The 21288-nt window shown below is 37.3% G+C and overlaps 1 protein-coding gene across 1 annotated transcript; it reads left to right on the plus strand.

Moving 5' to 3' along the window:
• Nucleotides 1-475: 475 nt before the first annotated feature.
• Nucleotides 476-20101, plus strand: NSUN3 (NOP2/Sun RNA methyltransferase 3). Its single transcript, XM_027449414.3, has 6 exons — nucleotides 476-910; nucleotides 1977-2086; nucleotides 3442-3785; nucleotides 5362-5516; nucleotides 6026-6147; nucleotides 19450-20101. Exons 1-6 carry the CDS (start codon nucleotides 812-814, stop codon nucleotides 19718-19720), a joined length of 1101 nt encoding a protein of 366 aa, XP_027305215.3. The 5' UTR covers nucleotides 476-811; the 3' UTR covers nucleotides 19721-20101.
• The last annotated feature ends 1187 nt before the right edge of the window (nucleotides 20102-21288 follow it).

Below are 21288 nucleotides of genomic sequence, written 5' to 3' on the forward strand. Positions count from 1 at the left end.
AAATTACCATATGTATTTTATTGCATGTGTTGTGGGACTTGGAAGAATTATAACTGCAGGGAATGATAATTTTATACCAGTTTTGTCCCATATCTGGTTGTACAATTCCAATATCAAAAACCTTTCTGGTTTCCTTTCACAGGTGTTATGTAGGTCTATGTTTCACCTACTGCCTCCCTTCAGGATGCTGATTGAAACATTTCAAATAATCTCTTCAGTTTGATGACGATAATTTGCATGAGCCTTGCATGAATGTTTTTAGTCTTCATTAGTCAGTGCCTGAAACTCAAATATTTACTTATATGACAGCACTCTTGCCTTTACCTTTGCACCCTTTTCCCTTCTGGATTTTAAAGGCCAGCATCAGCACCCAGAAGATGCCAGGGTAGCCAGTAATAGAAAACCCTTTTTCTGCATACTTTTTAAGTTTCCAGTGATTTATTATCAGTAACAGAAGATGAAACTAGAACCGTGGTTTGCAGGAGGTGGCTGAGTAACGGCGTGGTAGTTACAACACCTGTAAGTTTGGGCCAGCCGGGAGCACAGGGCTGCAGACAAACTGTTAGCAGGGAGGTCTGATGGGGGCTGGCGGCGGCAGCTGGAGCGGCCTGTTATAAATTGATTAATCCCGGCCCCCCATCACCCTGCATCAAGCCTGCAACATGAAGCACTGCAACACCCCAAGTCCTGCTCCCGGGGCGGAGGAGGAGGGCGGCGCGCTCCCTCACCCCACGCTTTCACCGCACCGCCGCCCCCTGGCAGGCCCAGGGCCTCCCTCTTGCTGCCGCCCCGCCCGGCTCCGGCCCCGGCCATGCGGCTGCCGACCGCCGCGGCCCGCCTGCTGCCGGCACCGCTACCGGCACGGCCCGGCCTGTGGCCGCGGCGCGGGGCCGCCCGGCCGCCGGAGCAGGTGAGGCACCGGGCGGGCAGCGGGGCCCCTTCTCGGCCTTTTCCTTGGCGGCCTCCCGCCGGCCCCCGGGCTTGGGAGGCGGCTCCCTTTGCGCTGCCGGCCCCGCCTGCCCGCCGGGGGGTGGCCGCCATGGAGGGCAAACAGCGGAGAATAAAGCTGGGGGCTGCCATGGGGGGGGGGGGGGGTGCGTCCTTTTGCTGCCTCCTTGCTTCTGCGGGGGCCGTCTGCGGTTAGGTGTGCCCCTTTCCTCTGTCGGGGAGGGCTTTTGGGGGGTCTGGGTTTTCTGACCTAGGGACGGCATGTCTGGAAAGCAGGAATAGCGATGGTACCAGCTCGGAGCACGGAGGTGCTCTGCGTGGCCCTGAAAACGAAAGTCCCGCGAAATGGAGTGCTTGCACTGGGAGTTCCTCCGAGTTGCACAAGCTTACTGAGAAACCACGAGTTCTTCCCGCCCTCCACTTGTCAAATGAAACCAATTTTTATAGGTTGGAAAAAAAATAAATCACTTGGAGTTCTCCTTCTAATAGCACAAGCTTATTGAGAAACCACAAGTTCTTCCTCCCTTTCCTTGTGAAATGAAACGTGATTTTTTATAGGTTGAAAAAATTTAAGTATAGCTGAAATATTTTTTTTTTCTTATCCCTGGGATAGCTTGCTTATTGTAGTGCTTTGTAACTCTAGCTGACTCGCTCAATGATTCAGATGAATTTATTTCTTTTAGTTAAGAACTTGCATACATCTTGGCAGAGGTGATCATGGTTCTAAGGAGCAATCTCCATAATCATGCTTTACTTATTTTGCTCCTGATGTATCACAGCCCCAGGACCCGCTCTGCTATCTCAGTTGACGTGGAGACGGAGTATTATCATCAAGCTTTGATTGACCTCCTCACACATAGGGAACAAGAGTGCAACCTAAAATTTGATAGGTTTTGATTGTGTGTGTGATATGACCTTGATATTGGAGCATCTGAATATCAGTGAGAAATTGGTTTAAGCTGGAAAGATGTTCTTTTAATAGTTCTAGTGAGAAGTTTTTTTAAAAAAGACTTTTCCTTTCTCTGAAGGTGGAAAATAAAACAAAAGGGAAACATCAAAAGCAAATTTGTCAAGTTGTTCTGGATCATTTTGAGGAGCAGTACACAGCGGAACTGGGAGATAAGTGGACCAGTGTCAGGTCTGTTCTTTTGGGGAAACGGGGGAGGGAGGAGAGAGGTTCTGTTAGTTTTTTAAGTGCTTCATAAAAGAACTTCAAAAAGAGTCATAGACTGTAGCAGCTGTTTCAGTTTATTTGTAGTTTAGAACTATAATAAAAGTGTGGAATAACGGAAGACTAAAAATTTGATATTTTTTTCCTTGATAAAAAGGAAATAGTTTTTTTTTTTTTATATAGTGATGAAGTTTCTGTTCTCCTATATGTGTATACACTGTAAGGACACTGCCATCTTCTGTGTTTCAGTTTGCTGTTTTGTAAAAGCATGGTACAAAGTAACCCTTTATGTCTAACAGCTGCTGTTAGTATTTTTTTTTCTATAGCTTTGCAGTAGAGACTTGAGGAGAAATTGACTACTGTCTGTTTACGTGTACAGAAAAACGATATCAGTTAATTGGGGCCTTGATCAAACAGTAGCTAAAGAACTGGCACTGAGAGAATACATCTCTCCTCTGTTAGGTGGTGCTTGTCACTCATAGGAAAGCCAGCAGAAGAGCCCTTCTTGAGAAGATCATTGCTTAGCTTACATACTTTCCAGCAGGAATGTGAACAAAAGCAGTTGATTTCAAACTGAAGTGCATGAGGAATGCTTATGTGATCTGTGCCACATTACTTTGAATGGAAAAGCATCTCACATCATCAGAATCTTAGTAACCGTGTAATTACTGAGTACCCTCTTGAAATACGTAAATAAAATTTACAAAGAAGTTATAAGAATAGATACTTAACATTAGTTTAACTGAATCAACTTTAAAACTCCTAGGTTGGATCAATGCATATTTCTCTTTTAGTAAACAAATATTATTGAGGAGTACTTTGTAGTGCTGAAGGAAAAAATACCGAGAAGAATTCAAGTAGAAAATGATGAAAATCCTTGAAGAAAGGTCTGAGAAAGTAAACTGAAATACAAGCAGGCATATTCCTAGATGTAAACACTGCTTTTTGGTTACTTTCAAGGAACATTTATTGGTTTATGTTTTTCTAGCCCAATGACTGTAGGATGTAAATGGAAATTTAGCAAAGAACACTTGTGAAGACTACATTTTATAGATGTATCTGTGTGTGTGTGTATATATATGTGGACATATAGATGTATGCATAGATGTGTATATGTATAGATGTACATTTTTACACTGTTGGCTGGAATGACCACTGCAAAACCACTGTGATTCTTTTTGTTGTGACTTCTGGTAGCTAATTTTGCAGTCATTCTTTGGCCCGGGAAAGTTCCTTATAGTCAGGAAAAGCATTTTTCTTCATATTGAACAGTTAATTTTATTTGTCGAGTTATTAAATAGCTTTTCCTTTTTCCAATCTAGAGATGTACTTACATGCCCATCATGCTGGCAGTATGCCATCCTGCTTAACAAATTCAGCCAGTCCGCTGAACTGGAGAATACATTGCGTGTGGAGGGATATCATCCTGCCTTTCAAGGAACTCTGCCTTATCTTCCAAGATCATTGAAGTGTTACATCAGTAGAACTCCTAGGAGATTCCCTGCGCAAAAACACCAAACTGGTAAACTGAAAGAATATTATCTGCTGAATGCCGCTTCAGTGTTACCAGTGCTGGCATTAGAGGTAAAAGATGGGGAAGATGTTTTGGATCTCTGTGCTGCACCAGGGGGTAAATCAATAACTATCCTACAGTGTGCCTATCCAGGTAATATATTAAGGTGCTGTTAGTTGATTCTTCGCTCTGTTCCTGGGCTATTTTAGTTGTGTCTGTATTCTGTACAGATTTGGATTGGGGGTGGGAAGAAAAAAAAATATATATATATTCTAATTAGTTCTGTGCCTTTTAGTAGGATTTTTATTAGGTTTCTTTACCTACAAGAGCATGAAAATTGCATTAGATATTTAAGTATCTGTTACTGCATACTGACAAACATAAAGCTACTACACTTTCGTCTTACTTCACTGATTTTCTTATTGTTACTTCTGAATAAACTAATTTAACTCCTTTGTAGATTTATTGGCCCAGGAAGTTAAGTAATTTACAATCTTTAAATATTTGTACCTTTTTTTTTTTTTTTTTTTTTTTAACTCCGATACCTGCCTGGCCAGCGCTATGCAAATAGTATAAGTAAATGTAAGTGTACTGATATCAAATGGAACATAAATTAAACGTGTTAGATCTAGGCAGAGGGAAAGAGCTTATGACGAGGAATTGGTCTAAATCAGCATTTTAGAAGTTCTGTGTCTTGATCTACCTAGATTTAGCAGAAGAAAGCACCAAGATAATCACAGCATGTTAGAAGGCAAAAATAAGCATCTGTTCCCAAGTTTATATGTTAAGTTGAGCAGAAATTGTCTCAGAATGTTTATAGCACCTTAGTTTCTTAAGGATGAGAACATTAATTGTAGCCACCTGTAAACGTTGATTACAGCTTGTTCTCACTCCCTCTTCTGGAGGAACCAGGTGCTGCTAATGAAGTGAATTGAATGACTTGCCCTTTCAAAAGGTTTTGGGAAAAATAAAAATAAAATCTTTTATCCCACATCTTCTTCTGCAGATATTTGTCTGTTGCTGAGAAAGTAAGGTGCAAGAAAGTTGATTCTGGCTATATCTCTGTGAATGCTAAAATATTTCCTATTATGTATGGTAGACAAAACGTATGGGACAACCCATAGGTGGGTATCCAGAGACTCAAAAAGAGAAACTTTTTTAAAACAGTAAATAGGAATTAAGAGGAAAATGTGTTGCTGGCCTGCGATGAGGTACAAGCAACAGTTTCTTCGGAAGAGATAACTACTCAGGCTTTGTTTTAAGTGCAACAACAGGCTTTTGTTAAAACACAGCTTAAATTCCAACTCAGTCAGGTATTGGACTGTTGGGTGCAGAAAGCTGAGGCTTTATTTAGTTAAAAGGCAATTAACTTATAAGAGACATGTACTTGTATAATGACAGTGGTAGAAGGAACATAGAAAAATACTCAGCACTGCTTTGGGATGTGGCTTATGTTTCAAGTTGGTTTTACTGTGGAAGTCTATTGCTACCATAAGTATTTGCTAGTAAATATTTATGGATTGCTCTGTAGGAACATGTTGAAATTTACTAGGGTTTATAAAAATCTAGCAGTGCCATAAAATGTGCAATAGCATAAGCACATAGGGTGTAAAGTCTATGGCTGTCATAGAAAAAAAAACACAATATCTGAATTTGTTGTTACTCTTTGTATTCACAGAAAATACAGAGGACTGATTTTAAGATGTTTACTTATTTTTTTATTTTTAAGGTCAATTTCTCTGTAACGAGTATGATGATTTGAGATCAAGATGGTTGAAACAGACAATGGAATCCTTCATCCCGGATCCGCTGGTTAACTTAATAACTGTATCTAAACTAGATGGTAGACAGATTGGAGATTTTAAGCCTGAATTGTATGACAAGGTAACATTATTTTTTATTAGTAAATGATATTTCTTCCTTCTGATTTTTTTCCTGTGCTGCTTTAATTTTTTTGTTTTTCCAGACTCCAAAAAATATTTCTCTTGCCAAGGTCATATACAGGATTTTTAAGGCCTCTGAAATCATTTAATGAAGTTTATTGTGCATTTGTTCATGTATTAGATGATGTTACCCATTTAGTTTTAGTAATGAATTCTGAAGACCTTGTAGCTTCCATGCATGATGTATACTTAAGAATAGGGGATCGAGTGAGAAAGCTGTTCTCCAGGTAGAGGGTGATTTTGGAGCTTTTTTTTTTTTTTTACTTCCTCATTGATGACTCCTTATAAACATCTCAAAATAGTAATTAGATCATTGCTTCTCCTAAAATGGAAAATAAAAATGGTGTTCCGGGTGCTTGCAAAAATATGTTGAGTTAGATTTTGGTACAGATAATCACCTTCTGAAAACTGTATAGTAAATTGTCTTATTTGCTCCTATTTGCTGTGCAGGTACTGGTTGATGCTCCTTGTTCAAATGACAGAAGTTGGCTATTCTCTTCTGATACTCAACAAGCTAAGCTTAGGCTAATACAAAGGAAAGAATTATCTTCTCTACAGTTCCAGCTGCTCAGGTGAGAAGCGCAAAGAAAAGCTTTTAAAGGAGCTTTTCGTAGTTAATGAAAATGTGTTGGGGGGGGAAGAGGGAGGTGGTCAACATTTGTTGTGTTTAATATCCAAACCTAGGTTTCACCACATGAAAAAATTTCAAGAATATGTTGTTGCAATTGCTGTTCAGATTAAAAAAAAAAAAAAAAAAAAAAAGAAAAAGTGAATAAGGAAATTTGTATGGTATAACATAAATGGTGAGGTCTACATCCTCTACTAATGCACTGTTGTACAATCCCATTAATTCAGTTATTAACATTTATGTCCATTTACAGGTGATTCAGAACAGTCTGATACCATAGCAAAATATTTTTGGTTGACATAGCTAAAATGATTTCAGAACTACTCAGTTCAAGCAGAAACGTGCATAGAATGTATATATTTTTTTTTTTGTTGCTGTTTTTTTCTTTTTAATCTGTGAAAGTAGTCTATAAACCTGCCAAGCTGGGTACTCATTCTCCAACACGTTTTTTTATTGTTCTGTTGCAGAACTGTCCATTACATTATTTTTTTTTACAGCCTACATGATAACCAAACTGTCAGTCAATGCTGGTTACCAACCATCATTTAGTTCATTAGTTCATGCTGCTTCAGAATTTGTTTCTTGCACTGTTTTTATGAAAATTTTGAGTCTACTGTGGCACATTTTTAAGCACTGCTTGAATTTAATACCCATTTAACTATTTATAGCACAAAGATACTATTAGTTGTAACGGATAGGGTAAAAAAGTAAAAGAATAGTGGTTTGGGGTGAGTTGGGGAGGATTGTGTGGTTTTAAGGAACATCTATCCAATACTCCAAATCCAGGTTGTCCAGTATTATGCTTTATAATGATACTAGCCATAGGCTAGGTAGCATTTGTGAAGACTTTGAAAATCCTTTTTCCTTAATGAGAAAAACTCTAATGTGACTTCCCAATAATACCTTCTAGACCTGAGTGTTTTTAAGTAAGTAACAGTCATGCCTGAAGTCCATCCCTCAAAGCAAATTGAGGGAAAAATAACATACTACAAAACAACAACAAAAAAGTTTTTATGGAAAGTTGCAATTTACAGCAGTTCCAGATAGTTCTGCATGAGTTCCGGTTGAAAAAGACCTAACAGAAGGGTATGATTTATAGCAGAAATATGAGTATCTTATTGCAGTAATGCATCATGTCACCCATTTCCTTTGAAGAAATCAATCACATTTAAAACACTGACCTGTTTCGGTTTTCTCTTTTCAATATTTGACATATAAAATCCAATTTGTGGGCCCCAACCAAAAGAAAGCATATATCATGCAGTGAAATTTTGAGAATTTGCATAAATCTCTTCAGATTGTAATCCTGAAGTGGAGAACTCATGACAGCAGGAATCTTGTTTTTAAAAAGGAGACGCTCCTGTCAGCCCAAATCAGATTTAATTGAATTATTCCTAAGTTAAGAAGAGAACTTTGCTTCTGTTGAAAGTACACTTTACTATAGCAACAGCAAGAAGAATTGGATTTGTAAGGACAGAATACTTTTTACACGTAAGTTGAAGTAAAAGAATTGTAATTTCTGTTCTGTTGTTCAACGTACTTCTGAGTAGTTCTATAGATTGAACAATCTATTTTTACGTGCACTGCATTTTTATTTATTTATATATTATCTTGTAAAAGATTTTAGAGCATATAAAATATGTGGTTAGATTCAAGATATAGATATTATAAGCTTTACCCAGTAAAGTACTTGGCATACGCTTGGTAAATGCCATAGATGTCCACAGGATTTTTATTGTTCCTTCCATCTAATCATTTTAGAATGGATTCCCAAATATCAGTGACATGTCAGATTTGGCGTGAAAGGGAAAAAAAGAAATCGTAAAATGAGACCAGGAAAGGTTAAATGATTCTTCCAAGTGCATTAGAAGTTTGCAAAACCAGAATTGTAGAATGCTATCCTATTCAAGTCTTTATTTTATGGTCATGGTGCATAATTATAAGTCAAAAATTGACACTGAATGCTGTCCCTGATACCTTCCATTAATATTCAGGAAGGTTGAGACTACACTAATTTTGCTGTACTCCACCTTGTTTGAATCTAGCTCTGGCTTACCTATCCAGGTTACTTGGTGTTTTATGCTTAGGGATTTTTCTCGCCTCAGTTGCTGTTTATCTGTAGAACAAAAATAAATATAAAGCTGGATCCCAGCAATTTTGCTGGGAATAGTGAATGAAATGCTGTGTGATTTGAAGATAAAATATAGGGGCCAAGCATTACTTCAGTTTAGCAATAGTAGTGAAGTATAAGGAAGAGAGTAGAAGAAGGAACCCACAAATGAGAATTATGAAATGTGAGAGAATTATGAATTGTCACTTCTATCAAGTGACATTTGGCTCAAAAATTGGGATTCTTTCTTTAATTTAATTATGGAAGCTCTTCACTTGTCATCTTTTTCTGTTTTTTTGTTATCTTGTGGGTTCTTTTTCTGATTATTTTTTTAAAGCAGATCAGCCTTTGGGAGTAGGGGAAGCTGGGGAAATCAGAGAGGAACTGAGGAAAGAAAAAGTATTGTTGCATTATGATATATACTACAAGTACTTGGAGGCTTCAGGGAATGAAGATCTGAAAGCAACTTTGAAACTGATGTAATGATCTTCCTATGTCAGCCTGAATCAAGTTTGAAATCTAAATGAGCAGCATAAAAGCTGAACAGCAGATCTTATAAGCAGCGAGGGCACTACAGATTTGAAGGAAATTGAGATTGTAATGATTGTTAATACCACAACCAAAGCATCCCTGCAGAGTGCTATAATCTGAGAACACACTGCAAATCTTGTTATTATTTGGGGTGTTCATGCAGAAAATAAATTGCAAAATAAGTAAGGAATGTTCACTTCCTGACACTGAATGCTAGTGCAAAAGGCAGTGATTCCCACGTGTGAATTTACCATTGTTATCGGTTCGTAGATGAAAATTAAACTTGGGGTTAAGGTCGAGTGCATAATAAAGCAATGGTGAAACTGCTACAGATGTAATTATTCCTAGACCAGTAATTGCAGCTGAAAGAAACGGTGTTAGGATTCAGCTGAAAATAAATCCAAACAGGATACAAATTGGAAAAATGCAGAAAAGGCGTTCACACTACTGTAACTCTTCTGTACACAACATCTCACAGTAATTAAATGGCTGTAATTGGTGTTTAGTAGAGTTCTGGTCCAGAGGAGCTGAAACCAACTTTAAGAGATACATTGTGGTTGACTTCCTGTTTTCAACTCTTTTTCTCCTTAGTAGTTAACTAGAAGGGAGATTGTGCGTGCTGGTCTTGCATATTCAAAACCAGCAGGTATGAGGGAATTCTGCGTGCGTGAGAGATGGTGTGAAGGGCCTTGAATGTTCTGCCCTTTTGATTACTGGTGGCAAATTAGCCATACAAAATGCTCATTTTTCTAGTTGATCTTCAGAGTCGTATGGATTCTTCGTTTTCAGAACTCAGAATGAAGCACTAAATTTGGGTTGAGAAATCAGGAAAACACTTTATTCTCCCTGGTTAATGAAATGCTTCAATCCTTGTTTTGCTTACAAACACTATGATTTTTAAGGAACTGTGACTGATTCTCTGTAACAGAATGCATCTCCTGTTACAAACCTTATGCAACTGGAGTGCAATAGTGAGATAAAAGGAATGTTTCCCTCTAAACAAAGAATTTTTTTTTTGCTTTGATTGCCAGTCATAGCATGGTATTTGAAGTTGCTGATCTTTTCCAATAAAAGGTTACCAGAAGTTGTGAGATGTTTTTGCTTGCTTGCTTGCTTTATTATTTCCTGCGGAATAGTTCAGGAAGTGGGAGGGTTGCGCACTTGCTTTTACTCAGAAGGGAGAAAAAAAAAAAAAAAGAAAGCCTCCACCTAAATATTCTGTACTTATTTTTCTGAATGAAAGGGAACATAAATAATTAATGTCAAATGTAAGTAACCAGGTATTGTGCAAACAGTTTCGTCAAGCTCCCAATCTGTGTTTGCCTTGCTGCTTCAGTCCCAGGCTCCACTGGAGCAGAGATTGCTGATCATGCAGCCAGTTGGTATGGTGGTTTACCAATCTACACACGGGGAAAGGCAAGTGAGATTGACATTTTCCCTTAAGTCATCAGGTAGAATTGGCAACCCAAGTCTCTAAAGGCTAACCTACATGCCAGCAGGCTAGCGTTGTTTTCTCATGCTTAGACCTTTGCAAACTGATCTTACTTAGAACAAAAAAAAAAAAACAAAAACAAACTTTTTGAAAGTTTTGAAAACTTAAGACACAAATATAATAGAGTTTAAGTTGCAAGCTGCTGTATTTTCTCTGAATATGTGGAAATTGGTTTCATAGAATACATATGTTCATAGATTTTCATCATAGATTTTTTTTTTTACATAGTGTATAGTACAAACTGAACTACTCAAAAAATCCCAATATTCTTCGTCTGCTATTGACTGTCACTTCTGTATTTTCACTGAAATGCAGGGTTTTCCTCGTGTATTTGAAGAGGAATTACAATGCCTCTATTACACTTCTGATGTGTGTGTATGCTGTTAATTGTTTATTTTGTTGTAAAGTGAAGGTTTTTTTTTTTACACCATTGTGTATTGTCCCAGTATTGCACCAGGATATGGATACTACCATAAGATTTCTGCTTTGATTAAGATGAGCGTTTATGGCGCGTGGGCATGTAATGATGATATTAAAAAGAATACATTTGTAATTATGTCGTTGTTCTGTCAAAGCAGTGATTTAGTTCAGTTTGTGATTAGCTGATGATGAAAAAAATATCAGCCATGAGAGTTCTTGGCAAAGGCAGGGAAAGCCAGTGACTTGTGCCTTGAAAAAGAAATAACTATTGTAGTATTGTAGAAGGTGCCCAACTTCATTTAGTGTGAGGCTTCAGAAGGATGGCAAGGCAGAATGTCATCTGGAGGCAGAAATGGAGGAGAGACCCTTCAGAAACATGGCAGCCTTCTTGCAGAGGGTGCTTGGCTCCTACGTCAGAGCTCTGTGGGTGAAGTTATGAGGTGTTTTGAAATGACCTGAGGAAATTCTGAACGGAGGTACCGGGGTGGGGAGGTAAATCAGGAAAGGAAACGAATGCCCTGTTCTGTGCAGGAGGGAAGAGAAGGCACCTAGGAAAGTGTGGAAAGTCCTGCTGAGGATTGCTTCTCTGCATCGTTCTTTGGCTCGTTTCTTGGGATTTTTCCTCCTTTTTCTCTGTAGTTGAACATTTAGTCTACTCATTTTCTGTAATTATCTACTCGATTAGCTCAACTGGGACTTTATTAGAATTGTAACTGTTGGACTGACTGATTTTCTGTGGATTATGTGGATGGTTCTGTCTTTAACCGTCTTCCATCCTGGAGAAGCTGAATAGTTTATGTAGACTGCTGACCCAAGGCTTCATACCAGGTGTGCTGTTCAGGGCAGTGTCCTCTCTCTGTGTCTCCTTGCCTTCTGATTGGAAATGGTTAGATAGCTGTTGACTGGACACTAGTGTCCTTTACTTTTTGGTCTAATTGCATATGCCCACACATACAGTGTTCTCTGCTGTTCCCCAAAACACTGTTGGTTATATTGCTGCAGGTACAAGTCATTCTTACGTCTTCCTCTCATGGTGGTGCCGCCAGACAGAAAAGAAGTAGAGATGAATTAAGGAGAAACAGCACCTAGGGCAAGAGTGAGGATTCTTAGATTCTGGTCTGGTATTCCAAGGGCTATTTTTCTATTTTATATAAATAGCGGTTAACTAAAGCACTGACATAATCTTTGGAAACTGAATCTGTGTAAGTGCCTGCATTACCTCACTTGAGAGACACGCAATCTTTTATGTTAATGCATTTAAGTAGTAAGTAAATTCCCAGTAAGTAAACTCCCCAGGGAGCTGGGGAATGTCTTTATTTTAGAATAGATATTTAGAACAGTTATTTTTTAGACTCATGGTTGGTTTGAATTTCCTCACTAAGAGTGAGTTCTGTGGCTGTTGTTGTGGACCCTGGATCTCATCTTCCATTAGAGATATTAAATAGTTCCTGATTTTAAGTACTGCCTAGTTCCTTAAGCCTTTTGTAGTGCTCTGTGCATAACTTCCCTACCAAGTCCCTTGTGATAGGTTGCAAAATGATATTTCTGGAATTAATAAGTAAATTAACAAATAAGCTATACCCATTAGCTAGGTAGTTGCCTAGGTAGCTGAGATTGCAGATTTAAATTAAGACACAGATACTGCTTTAATTCCACCTTCAGTCCTTCCTATATATATGCATGGTTCATAAACCGTAATGAAAAACACTACTTTTAAAGCTCTGTGGCAAAGTCTGTCATGGGCTTCAAAGGTCTTTTGTTCTTCCTTCCCTAGCTAAGGTGGTTCTGCTTAGGCTGTATATGTTTATCTTTTCTTAATAAAAAGTTGAGGTTGGGAAGAGGAGTGGGTCTCTGGAAGTGTGTAAAATATAAGTTAATTTTGAGATAACTAAAATGACAGAAGGGCTGAAATTTTGTTTGGAGTGAAATGCCTCTGGCTATCCAGCTACAACCAGCCTTGCTAAACTGTTAGCGATGCTGACTGTGTGGAAGAGAGTGGAAGCAAAATTCTTGGGCTTTTCATTGTCATTTGTGGTTCTTACATCTGGGAACGGAATTGAGCTGACTTGTTGCCCTTAAAAGGTCACAGCAGTTCCAGTATTGCAAGGGATATTCTATATATCTGTGTTAACAGGAAGATTATTCCAGGACTTAGCATGCACTGGAGAAGAAAGCTCAATAATGCTAAGCTGAAAGTCCAGTCTTTTTGTCAGAGGAATTCAAAATCGTTTGTTGTAGAAACATTATTTATCAGAATTCTCAGAAGAAAAAAAAAATGACTAAAGCAGAACAGATGCTTTACCTTCAATTTGCAGTCCATCTTCCAATGATGCATTTGGACTCTTGTAAGAGCAAGAAGGAAATAAATGATATCTTTTGTCAATAAAAAGAATAAAATCGAGGATAAAAGCAAAGGTATCTTGAGATGCTCTACTTCTTGAAAAGCTTATAAAAGTTAGCAGGTTTTATTCTGATCAGAGATTATCTCGCATACTGAGCAGAAATACATCCCCGTTGCCAAAAGATGGCAGTATTGAAGTGTTGTATTATTTTTAAATTACCCTAAAATGTATGTAATCTTTTTACTTTAATACTGGAAAAGGTTAAATGAGTAATGTAATTAATGCTGACACTTCCAATGGCACAAAATGTATACCCAAGCATAGGAGGAGTGGACTGGGCATACGGGTGCTAGCTATAGTTTAAAATGCACGTTTATTGTCTGCCTGTTTTTAAAAGGATGTTTGAGATGCCAAGACTTTTAGAACAATTGAAATGTCGGCCTATCATGTTTAATTTTCTTTAAGCGTGAAAAATCTTTTGGGGTTTTGTCTATCTACATTTTAGTTGCATGTAGAAGTGCTTTGGCTTAAGAGGTGTATGGCTCTAGAGTAGTCTTTTTTCTGTGAGGTATTAAATAATCATACTGCTTTGTTTTCCCTAATTTATTGTTAGTGTCTTATCCATTCTTAGACTTCAAAGTAAATCTTTTGAAGTAAACTAAATAAAAGTGATTTAAAGTAGTCTATTCCTTTCCAAAAAATCTTATCCAGTACTCCTGTAATATGAGGGGTTATAAGACACTAGTGCATCTTTTGTAGCTCTGACTTCCACAGCTCAATATGTGCTATTGAACTAAATAGACATCCTGAAAATATATAAAGTATTTTTTTTTTTATTTTTTTTTTTTTTGGTAAAAACTAATGTAGAATGAGGAGAGGAGCAATCTACATGTCTTTAACTGTCTTAAAGTACTTCCTGAGTGGGCTGGATACCAACCACCCTCATGTCTGGCTTGTAATTGTGCTTTAGGCTTATGTGCTGGAAAGATTTAAGTGTGGATTCAGTTACTATGAAGTGATAATGTCGGTAGGTCAAAGCAAATGTCGAGAAGCATCAAGCACATTTCTACAGAATGATGTGCCAGTTAATATCAGTCTATCCTGCAGTTTTCCAGCTGCTGTAATTGCAAGTTGATGATTTTAAAATACCATTACATTTGGAACTATTTGATACCACAGTCACCCTCCTAAATTGTGATACACTGTTATCTCCTAAAGTTACATTCAGTACCTCAGAAGATTTTTTGTTTGTTTGTTTAGCATGTATATCTTTTTGTAACAAACATGCATTAGTGCTTGCAGTGCTATCATATAATTACTTCTTTTTGCATACTGTTTTATATTATTTCCTGGCAGAGCTAAACTTGGAGGTCTTGTATTCAGGCCTTTCATGCTGAATAGGACGTGTTAATGGATGGTTTTGCATTTTACCGATTTTTGTCTTTTTTGCTCTTCCTTGACTATCGTAGAGGTGTAATTGGTATAATCTGACAGTATGCAACACAAGCTGAGTTATGCATGCCACATGCTGTCAGTGGTGCTTCTTCTTCAGGATCTTGATTGCAAGTGCTAAGTGTTTGTCATGTTAGTAAAACAAAATTGGATGTATGGAAAAGTGGGCATATTGTGAACTCCAGGAAAATTTTCCTGTGCTTTTAGTACATGTTCTCATTTTACTCCATGGGAAGCTTGAAACTCTGCAATATTGGTGCCTATATCATGTGAAATTTAGTGTGGCAAATGTATAAACTCAGATTTAAAATTATGAAATTAATTATAACTAGATTTATATTTAAACTGAAGTTTTACTGCTTTAATAAATACAAAGGAGAACATCTGTACTACTAAGAGAAAAATAACTCCAAATTAATCACCTTTAATATATTTTATCTCTAAGCTACACATTTTAATAAAAGAAAGGTGAAAAAAATTATAGTGTCTTTTGCACTAACATCCTTTTAAATCATTCTAGATTTTAAGCTCATTTTCAGAAGCTACAGTGTGCCTTATCACAAGCATGAGATTCCTTATTTAAAGCTCAAATCTTAGCTGAAGCAATTGGGGTAATGCCTAATGTAAGAGGAATCACATATGCTTAGATTGTGTGGTCACAGCAGTGGTGTGATGAGTTCTGCTAGATGTTAGTAAATAAAGCTCCGATTCTGACATACCCCTTGAATGAGCTTGTGCCCCCCTGTTGATTACAGAAGATGACCAGTTTCTGAAATTTATTTGTACAAACTTTCAAGAATGAATTCTCCCTGATGCCTTGATGACGAGGGGATCAGATTGCCTGAATCTGCTTACCCAGCGTGGTATCACCCTGTGACTTTGAGCCCAACACTTCTTCACTTTGAATTTTGCAGCTCTATGCTGAAGGTTTTTCAAAAGCCGAGCACAGCTTAATCGGGGATGGCGGTCGGTTGACATTGAGCGCAGCCACGGAAACAACTGTTGCTGAACTCGACAAGATGGATAGATACATTGATTAACCTTGCAGTGTAAAGTAAACCCTCTTAGTTTTTTTAATTTATGACTTAGGTTCGGAGTAAAGATAACTTCTCATTCTCCAGGCTCTTTGGGTCATGGGCTAGTGAAAACTCCCAAACTAGGGAGGCTTGTGGTTAATTATTTTTTTTTGTTGTGAGATTTTTCAGGATATTATTCAGAAGACTGTGTTGTTCCTTCCTCTGACTCACTGCATCAGAGGTTCAGTTGCAGGAGCACAATGCCTTTGAAAGTACTGGCTTGAATGGTTCTTAATTTATATATGGTAAGAGAAAGATCCTTAGCAAGCGTCTCTGCTTTTCACTTGAGCTACATCTACTTTTTTGGTATTTACCTTTTACCTTTTCTGCAGTAAAAATATTTTCTTGCTTGTATATATTCTCATAGTCTCTGCATTATAAGAAAACAGTTGTCATTATCAACTCTTTGAGTAAAGTTATCAGCTGTACTAATAGAATATCTTGTGATTTTTTTTTTTGTACAACCATCATTTCAGCTAGTTGCCTTTTGATGACTTGGCATTCCTGTATAGATGGAAAGAGAGGGGAAATTCTATAAAAATGAGATTAAGTTGTTTCTTGGAATACTGTGAAGATTAGCTCCTCTTTGAGCTAGTTTTAGAGAATTTAGCTCTGTTTTCTTTGAGTTCACATAGTTGTTTGCTTTATAAATTTTCTATTACACTGGGGGATAAAAAGCTTTTATGACTTCCAGAACTGGTACGAGTCTAAGGAGGCTTGATCAGTGTGTGGTTCTCCTGCTGGTTTGTTCATCTTTGGAATGAAAAGATTGTATTTGCCGCTTCGACTTTTTCTTTTGTTTATGTATTCAGTTTTGGTTTATGCTTAAACACAGTAGACTCTTTAGGAATGGTCTCACAGTGTTTCAGTATAGTAATAGGTACCCTATCCTTAGTGAAGCCTTAAGATACTGCTGTAGCACAAGTAAAAATGTTAAACTTTCTTTAGGAAGAGTAATTCAACTTGCATCAACAGTTCTTCTTCTCCTTTCTCACAGTAGAAGAAACAATTCTGCCTGTGGCAAAACCCCACATCTCAGTGGTCTCTTCAGTTCTGTTAAGACGTTCCCTACATATATATATATATATATGTATATGTATATATATATATATATATATATATATACACACATATATATATACACACACACACATATATATATATTATATATATACATATATATATATATTTTCTTTTTTTTACATGCGAAATTCAGGTATATAATCCAGATGGTACATGAATGAGGAATTGCTCACTCACGAGCTGCATTCACAACTTACCTGCATTTGTCAAAGTAATGGATGTGTTGGCTTGCTTCAGGACACTGACTGTGACACTTAGTGATCTTTGTATTGTTTTGTTCACGTGTTTAAAATTACAGAGTTTCCATTGTGCCCTACCATTTCTCACTTGCAAATAGAAGCAAGTGACACCTGTACTGGGCTATTCCCTCCCAGTATACAGTGCAGTGGCACTGAGCATTAGCCCAAAATTCCTGAGATGCTTTACTGCAAAACTGCTCTAACCTAGAAAGTGGCGCTAAAAATCGAGCATTAACAAGCTGGTTTTGGAAAGATAGGTTTCAAATGCTGGAGTGAAAGCAAACAGGCAGTCAGCACAAAACATATAAAAAACGCTTTTGTCTGCCATAAGACAGAATGGAATGTTACTTAACTGTGAATTTCTTGCAAATATTTTGTCGTACATGCATGCTGTAGCTTCCTACTCTGCTTTATGATAGCTATCTTCCATATATCTGGGCCCATTTTGGTAGCCAGGCAGAAGCAGCATAAACCCTGGGGTTTATGCCAGGGTTGGACAAGATGGGATCCAGAGGTCCTTCCCAACGTAAACCATTCTGTGATTTCGTGAAGCAATGCTGGGATGACACATGCTCTGTTTTACTGTCTCAAGGTGAAGTTGTAAATGTCACCTGTATCAACCTGTGTCTCAAATGTTCTTAAATGCTTTCACAGACTCAAAAGCTACTTGAAGTTTCACAGCTTGCTATTTTGTGATAACTTTAGCTAATTTTGGAACTCCATTAGACCCAGTTAAATTGAAAATATTCAGACCTTTGAAGTCCTTTGTAACCTGTTCTTTACCTTTAACAGGATGAACTTGAACTGCTCTATCACTTATGCTAAATGTGCTAGCCATCTGCTTGCTCCATCTTTTTATTGACCTGTTACAACAAAGGCATTAAACACTGATTTTTTATTTTTTTTTAGCATCATCTGTTAAGAGAGATCTGTTATCTTATGCTAAGTAAAATTGGAGTAGTGCGGACACCAGTAAATTATGTATTTGGCTTGTTGATTAACCTAGCCAAGACTAATTGAAGAAATGAGCAAGAGTTGCATACTCTCCCCAGGGAAAGAGATTGGGTGTAACACAGGCGTTTTCACCTGGGAAGGTGAACAGAGTTGTATTATCTCTGTACGAAACAGTCATTTGTCCTGGTGTGTCTGTATTATTTTGGACAGGATTTCCAGATTTGTTTTGATCCAGCTTGTGATAAGGCTCTTCTTTATTGATTCTTTTCCTGAAAAGGCACAATCTTGTCATAAGGGACTTGCTTTTTCCTCTTCCATTTTTTTTCCTTTGCTTTCTCAACTGTTTTCATTCTGATACCATGCTTAGCAGCTCCTCAGCATGTCTCTGGAGGAACTGCTGTTTCAATATCATTGCGTTTATTCATCTGGGCTTGGAATCAGGCTCACTGCTTTTTGGCTCTGCTCACCTGATTCAGGAGCTGGGGTTTTTCTTTTCTATGTAGTAGGGTTGAGGGGGGGAGTATGTTTAGTGGGTGTGGGCTTTTTTATTTTTTTTTGGTCAATACAGTGGTCTCAATAATATCTACCCATCTGTGATTTGAAGAATACTCTGGTGATCCAAGAATTTTTTTCTTTTCTTTTTTTTTTTTTTTTTTTTACTTTTAATTTGCTAGTAGTGAATACGGATTGCTTATCTCATTTTCCTTATTCACACAGGCAATATTCTCTCTCTCTGAAAAGGACCTTGGGGATCTGTTTTAATGGAAAGTAAACAGACTGTTTAAACTCAGTTTCAGTGGGAAAGTAAAAACAAAAAACCAAAACCCACCTCTCTTCTGTCCACCAGTTGTCTAGTAGTCTTGAAGCTTTCAAGAAAACATGAAATCTTAAACCACTTTTTTCAAAATTTGACAATGGTTTAATAAATGAAGGGCACACAAACAGATGATATGATGCTATAAATCGTATTTCCTTAGGAAATCATACTGAAAAGTAGTGGCTCAGTGAAACCCCCCAGTCCTGTTATACACTAAATAAGTTGCTGAAATTGCAAAAATGATTGTACAATTAATTACAGACAAGTAATTAGTCCAGGCTATTACTACAACTGTGCATACTGCAGTTTGTTCACACAAGGAGCCAGCTAAGTATCTAACTAGTACTTTTGATGTGGCGTTCACCCATTTTGTATGCACAGTTGCAGCATTTTCACAGTAGTGCTGTGCATATAAATGTTTCAAAGTATCTTCTGTGACTCTGAATGGATGCTGCTATCTACTTGTCATTCTCATATTAAAAAAAAAAAATACCCTTAGTTAACTGAGAATACATTAATAAATAAGAAAGCAAAACTGTGTTGCAGATTGTTTCCTGAACTGTCAGTTGTATTCTGTTAAGACTGTTTCATTATGTTATTTTTTTTTAATATTTACACCTATTTGTCAATCTAGATGTAAAAGTCTTGCACCTTTCTCTCTTCACCCCCAGCCCCTTCTTTGAGCATGTCACTTCATATATTGAATTATGTTTTTTTTCATTATTTGCAGGTCTGCTATTAAAGCATTGCGTCCTGGTGGATCGTTGGTCTATTCTACTTGCACTCTCTCGAAGGCAGAAAACAGCGATGTAATAAATCTCATTCTAAAATCATGTGCTAATGTAATGCCTGTAGATATAAGTGAAATGGCCAAAGCTGTTTCTGAGGAATTCACTTTTCTCAGTGATACACAACAGCATGAACTTCTGGTTCTGCCGGAGAAAGGGAAAGCCTGGGGCCCAATGTATGTAGCTAAATTAAAGAAAATAAAGTCCGTGTGATGCCTGTTAGTTTCATTTATAAGCGGATAAAATGATGTCTATTCCTGATATACTCTGTGTATGTGTACACACGTCCAAGTCAACTGAATTTAGAGCCTTGCAGTTTTGCAAGTTCTGCTCCCTAATAAAATGGAAGCTAAAAATTTAGCTTAGCTAGAAATACAGACTGTCTTCTAACGTGGACTTGGGGGCTTCTGTGAAGTCCTTTTGAAGTCAAGAACACTTTGTGTTATTTTCAAGATGATGCTCGGGATGGGATTTACATTCCAGAGTAGAAGCCTGTGTGGTGTTTTTTGCACTTTAAAAAAAAAAAAAAATAAAATTACTTCTAATTGTTTGGTTTAAATACAGCTTATTTTAAAATAAATATTTTGAATGATGTCTCCTTCTGAAGTCTTGGAAATCCTGCGTTCATTCTCAAATGCTTCTAGAAATCTATGTTCCTGTAAGAGCTGATTTGTATGCAGAGTCTGTCACCTTAAGCTCTGACTATTCCAGCACTGGCAAAATAGGTTTCACATTTGCTGGGTTGTTTACTGGTTAAAAACTGTCTTATGTTTACAGTTGCAAAGGTCAGCAGCTATATCAACACCGGCTTTTTTGGTTCTGTGTTTTTGAGCTTACAAAATATGAATTGAAAGAGTAAATTTTGTTTAAAAGTCCTTAAAACAGTAGGTTTAGATGTGTTTAGTTTTGATATCAGTTTGTGGCATAATGCAGTGCATACAGCAGGCTATGAAGCATATAGAACCAGAATGATTAATAATTACAATACTGGTACAGCATTCAGTGAGTTTTGTTACATAATTACAGTTTTAATGAGCAAAACAGACGATGTGAAGTGACTTTTCCACCAAGTTAAGAAATGTTATGTGAATTTGTGATGTCACATCTGTGGTGTGTAAGGAAAGAACAGTCCCAGTGTACTAATATTGCTCTTGGGTTCCCTCAATCCTACTACACAGTACTATGGATAAATACAGCTTTATAAGTGTATATATAGGTAATAAATATGTGTATATATAAATATAACTATATAGGTATATCTATTAGGTTGACTCACTGTATTGAAGCAGAATGGAGCTGGTTTGTGCCGCTCCTAGCATGGAGATTAATTAATGAGGAGTCCTTCTAATTGAAGCTTACAGTAATTGCTTTTAAGGAATACGGTTTTAAAGAGTGCAAGTTTTTCAGATGTGCCACTCATCTACCAGAAGTGTGTGTGTGACTGTGTACACTTAAATATTTCATATATTTTGCATATGTATCTCTGTGTGTATTATCTACGTAGTAAGGTTTTCACAATCATAAACATGATTTACTAATGCAGATTTAATTTTTTTTCAGAATACAAAGGGGCATCAACTTGTAAATATTGGTAAATAAGCAAATAATTATTGATCCTGCACCTCATTAACAAAGGCAGAAAAAAAATCAGTCACTGATTGTGCGAGGTCTTCTGTCAGAAGCTCCATGTAAGCACATTTAAAATGCAGTATTTCTACATTAGTTTCTCTAGTAATTCTTTGGTGTAAGCTCAAAAATACTTGTTACAACTGTGACTAAAC

The sequence above is a fragment of the Anas platyrhynchos genome, chromosome 1 (genome assembly GCF_047663525.1).
Source record: "Anas platyrhynchos isolate ZD024472 breed Pekin duck chromosome 1, IASCAAS_PekinDuck_T2T, whole genome shotgun sequence".
Taxonomy (NCBI): Eukaryota; Metazoa; Chordata; class Aves; order Anseriformes; family Anatidae; genus Anas; species Anas platyrhynchos.

Coding starts and splice junctions, on each gene's coding strand:
- NSUN3 (XM_027449414.3), top strand. CDS start 812: ATGCGGCTGCCGACCGCCGCGGCCCGCCTGCTGCCGGCACCGCTACCG. Junction 911..1,976: donor CCGCCCGGCCGCCGGAGCAG/GTGAGGCACCGG, acceptor CTTTCTCTGAAG/GTGGAAAATAAAACAAAAGG. Junction 6,148..19,449: donor CTACAGTTCCAGCTGCTCAG/GTGAGAAGCGCA, acceptor CATTATTTGCAG/GTCTGCTATTAAAGCATTGC.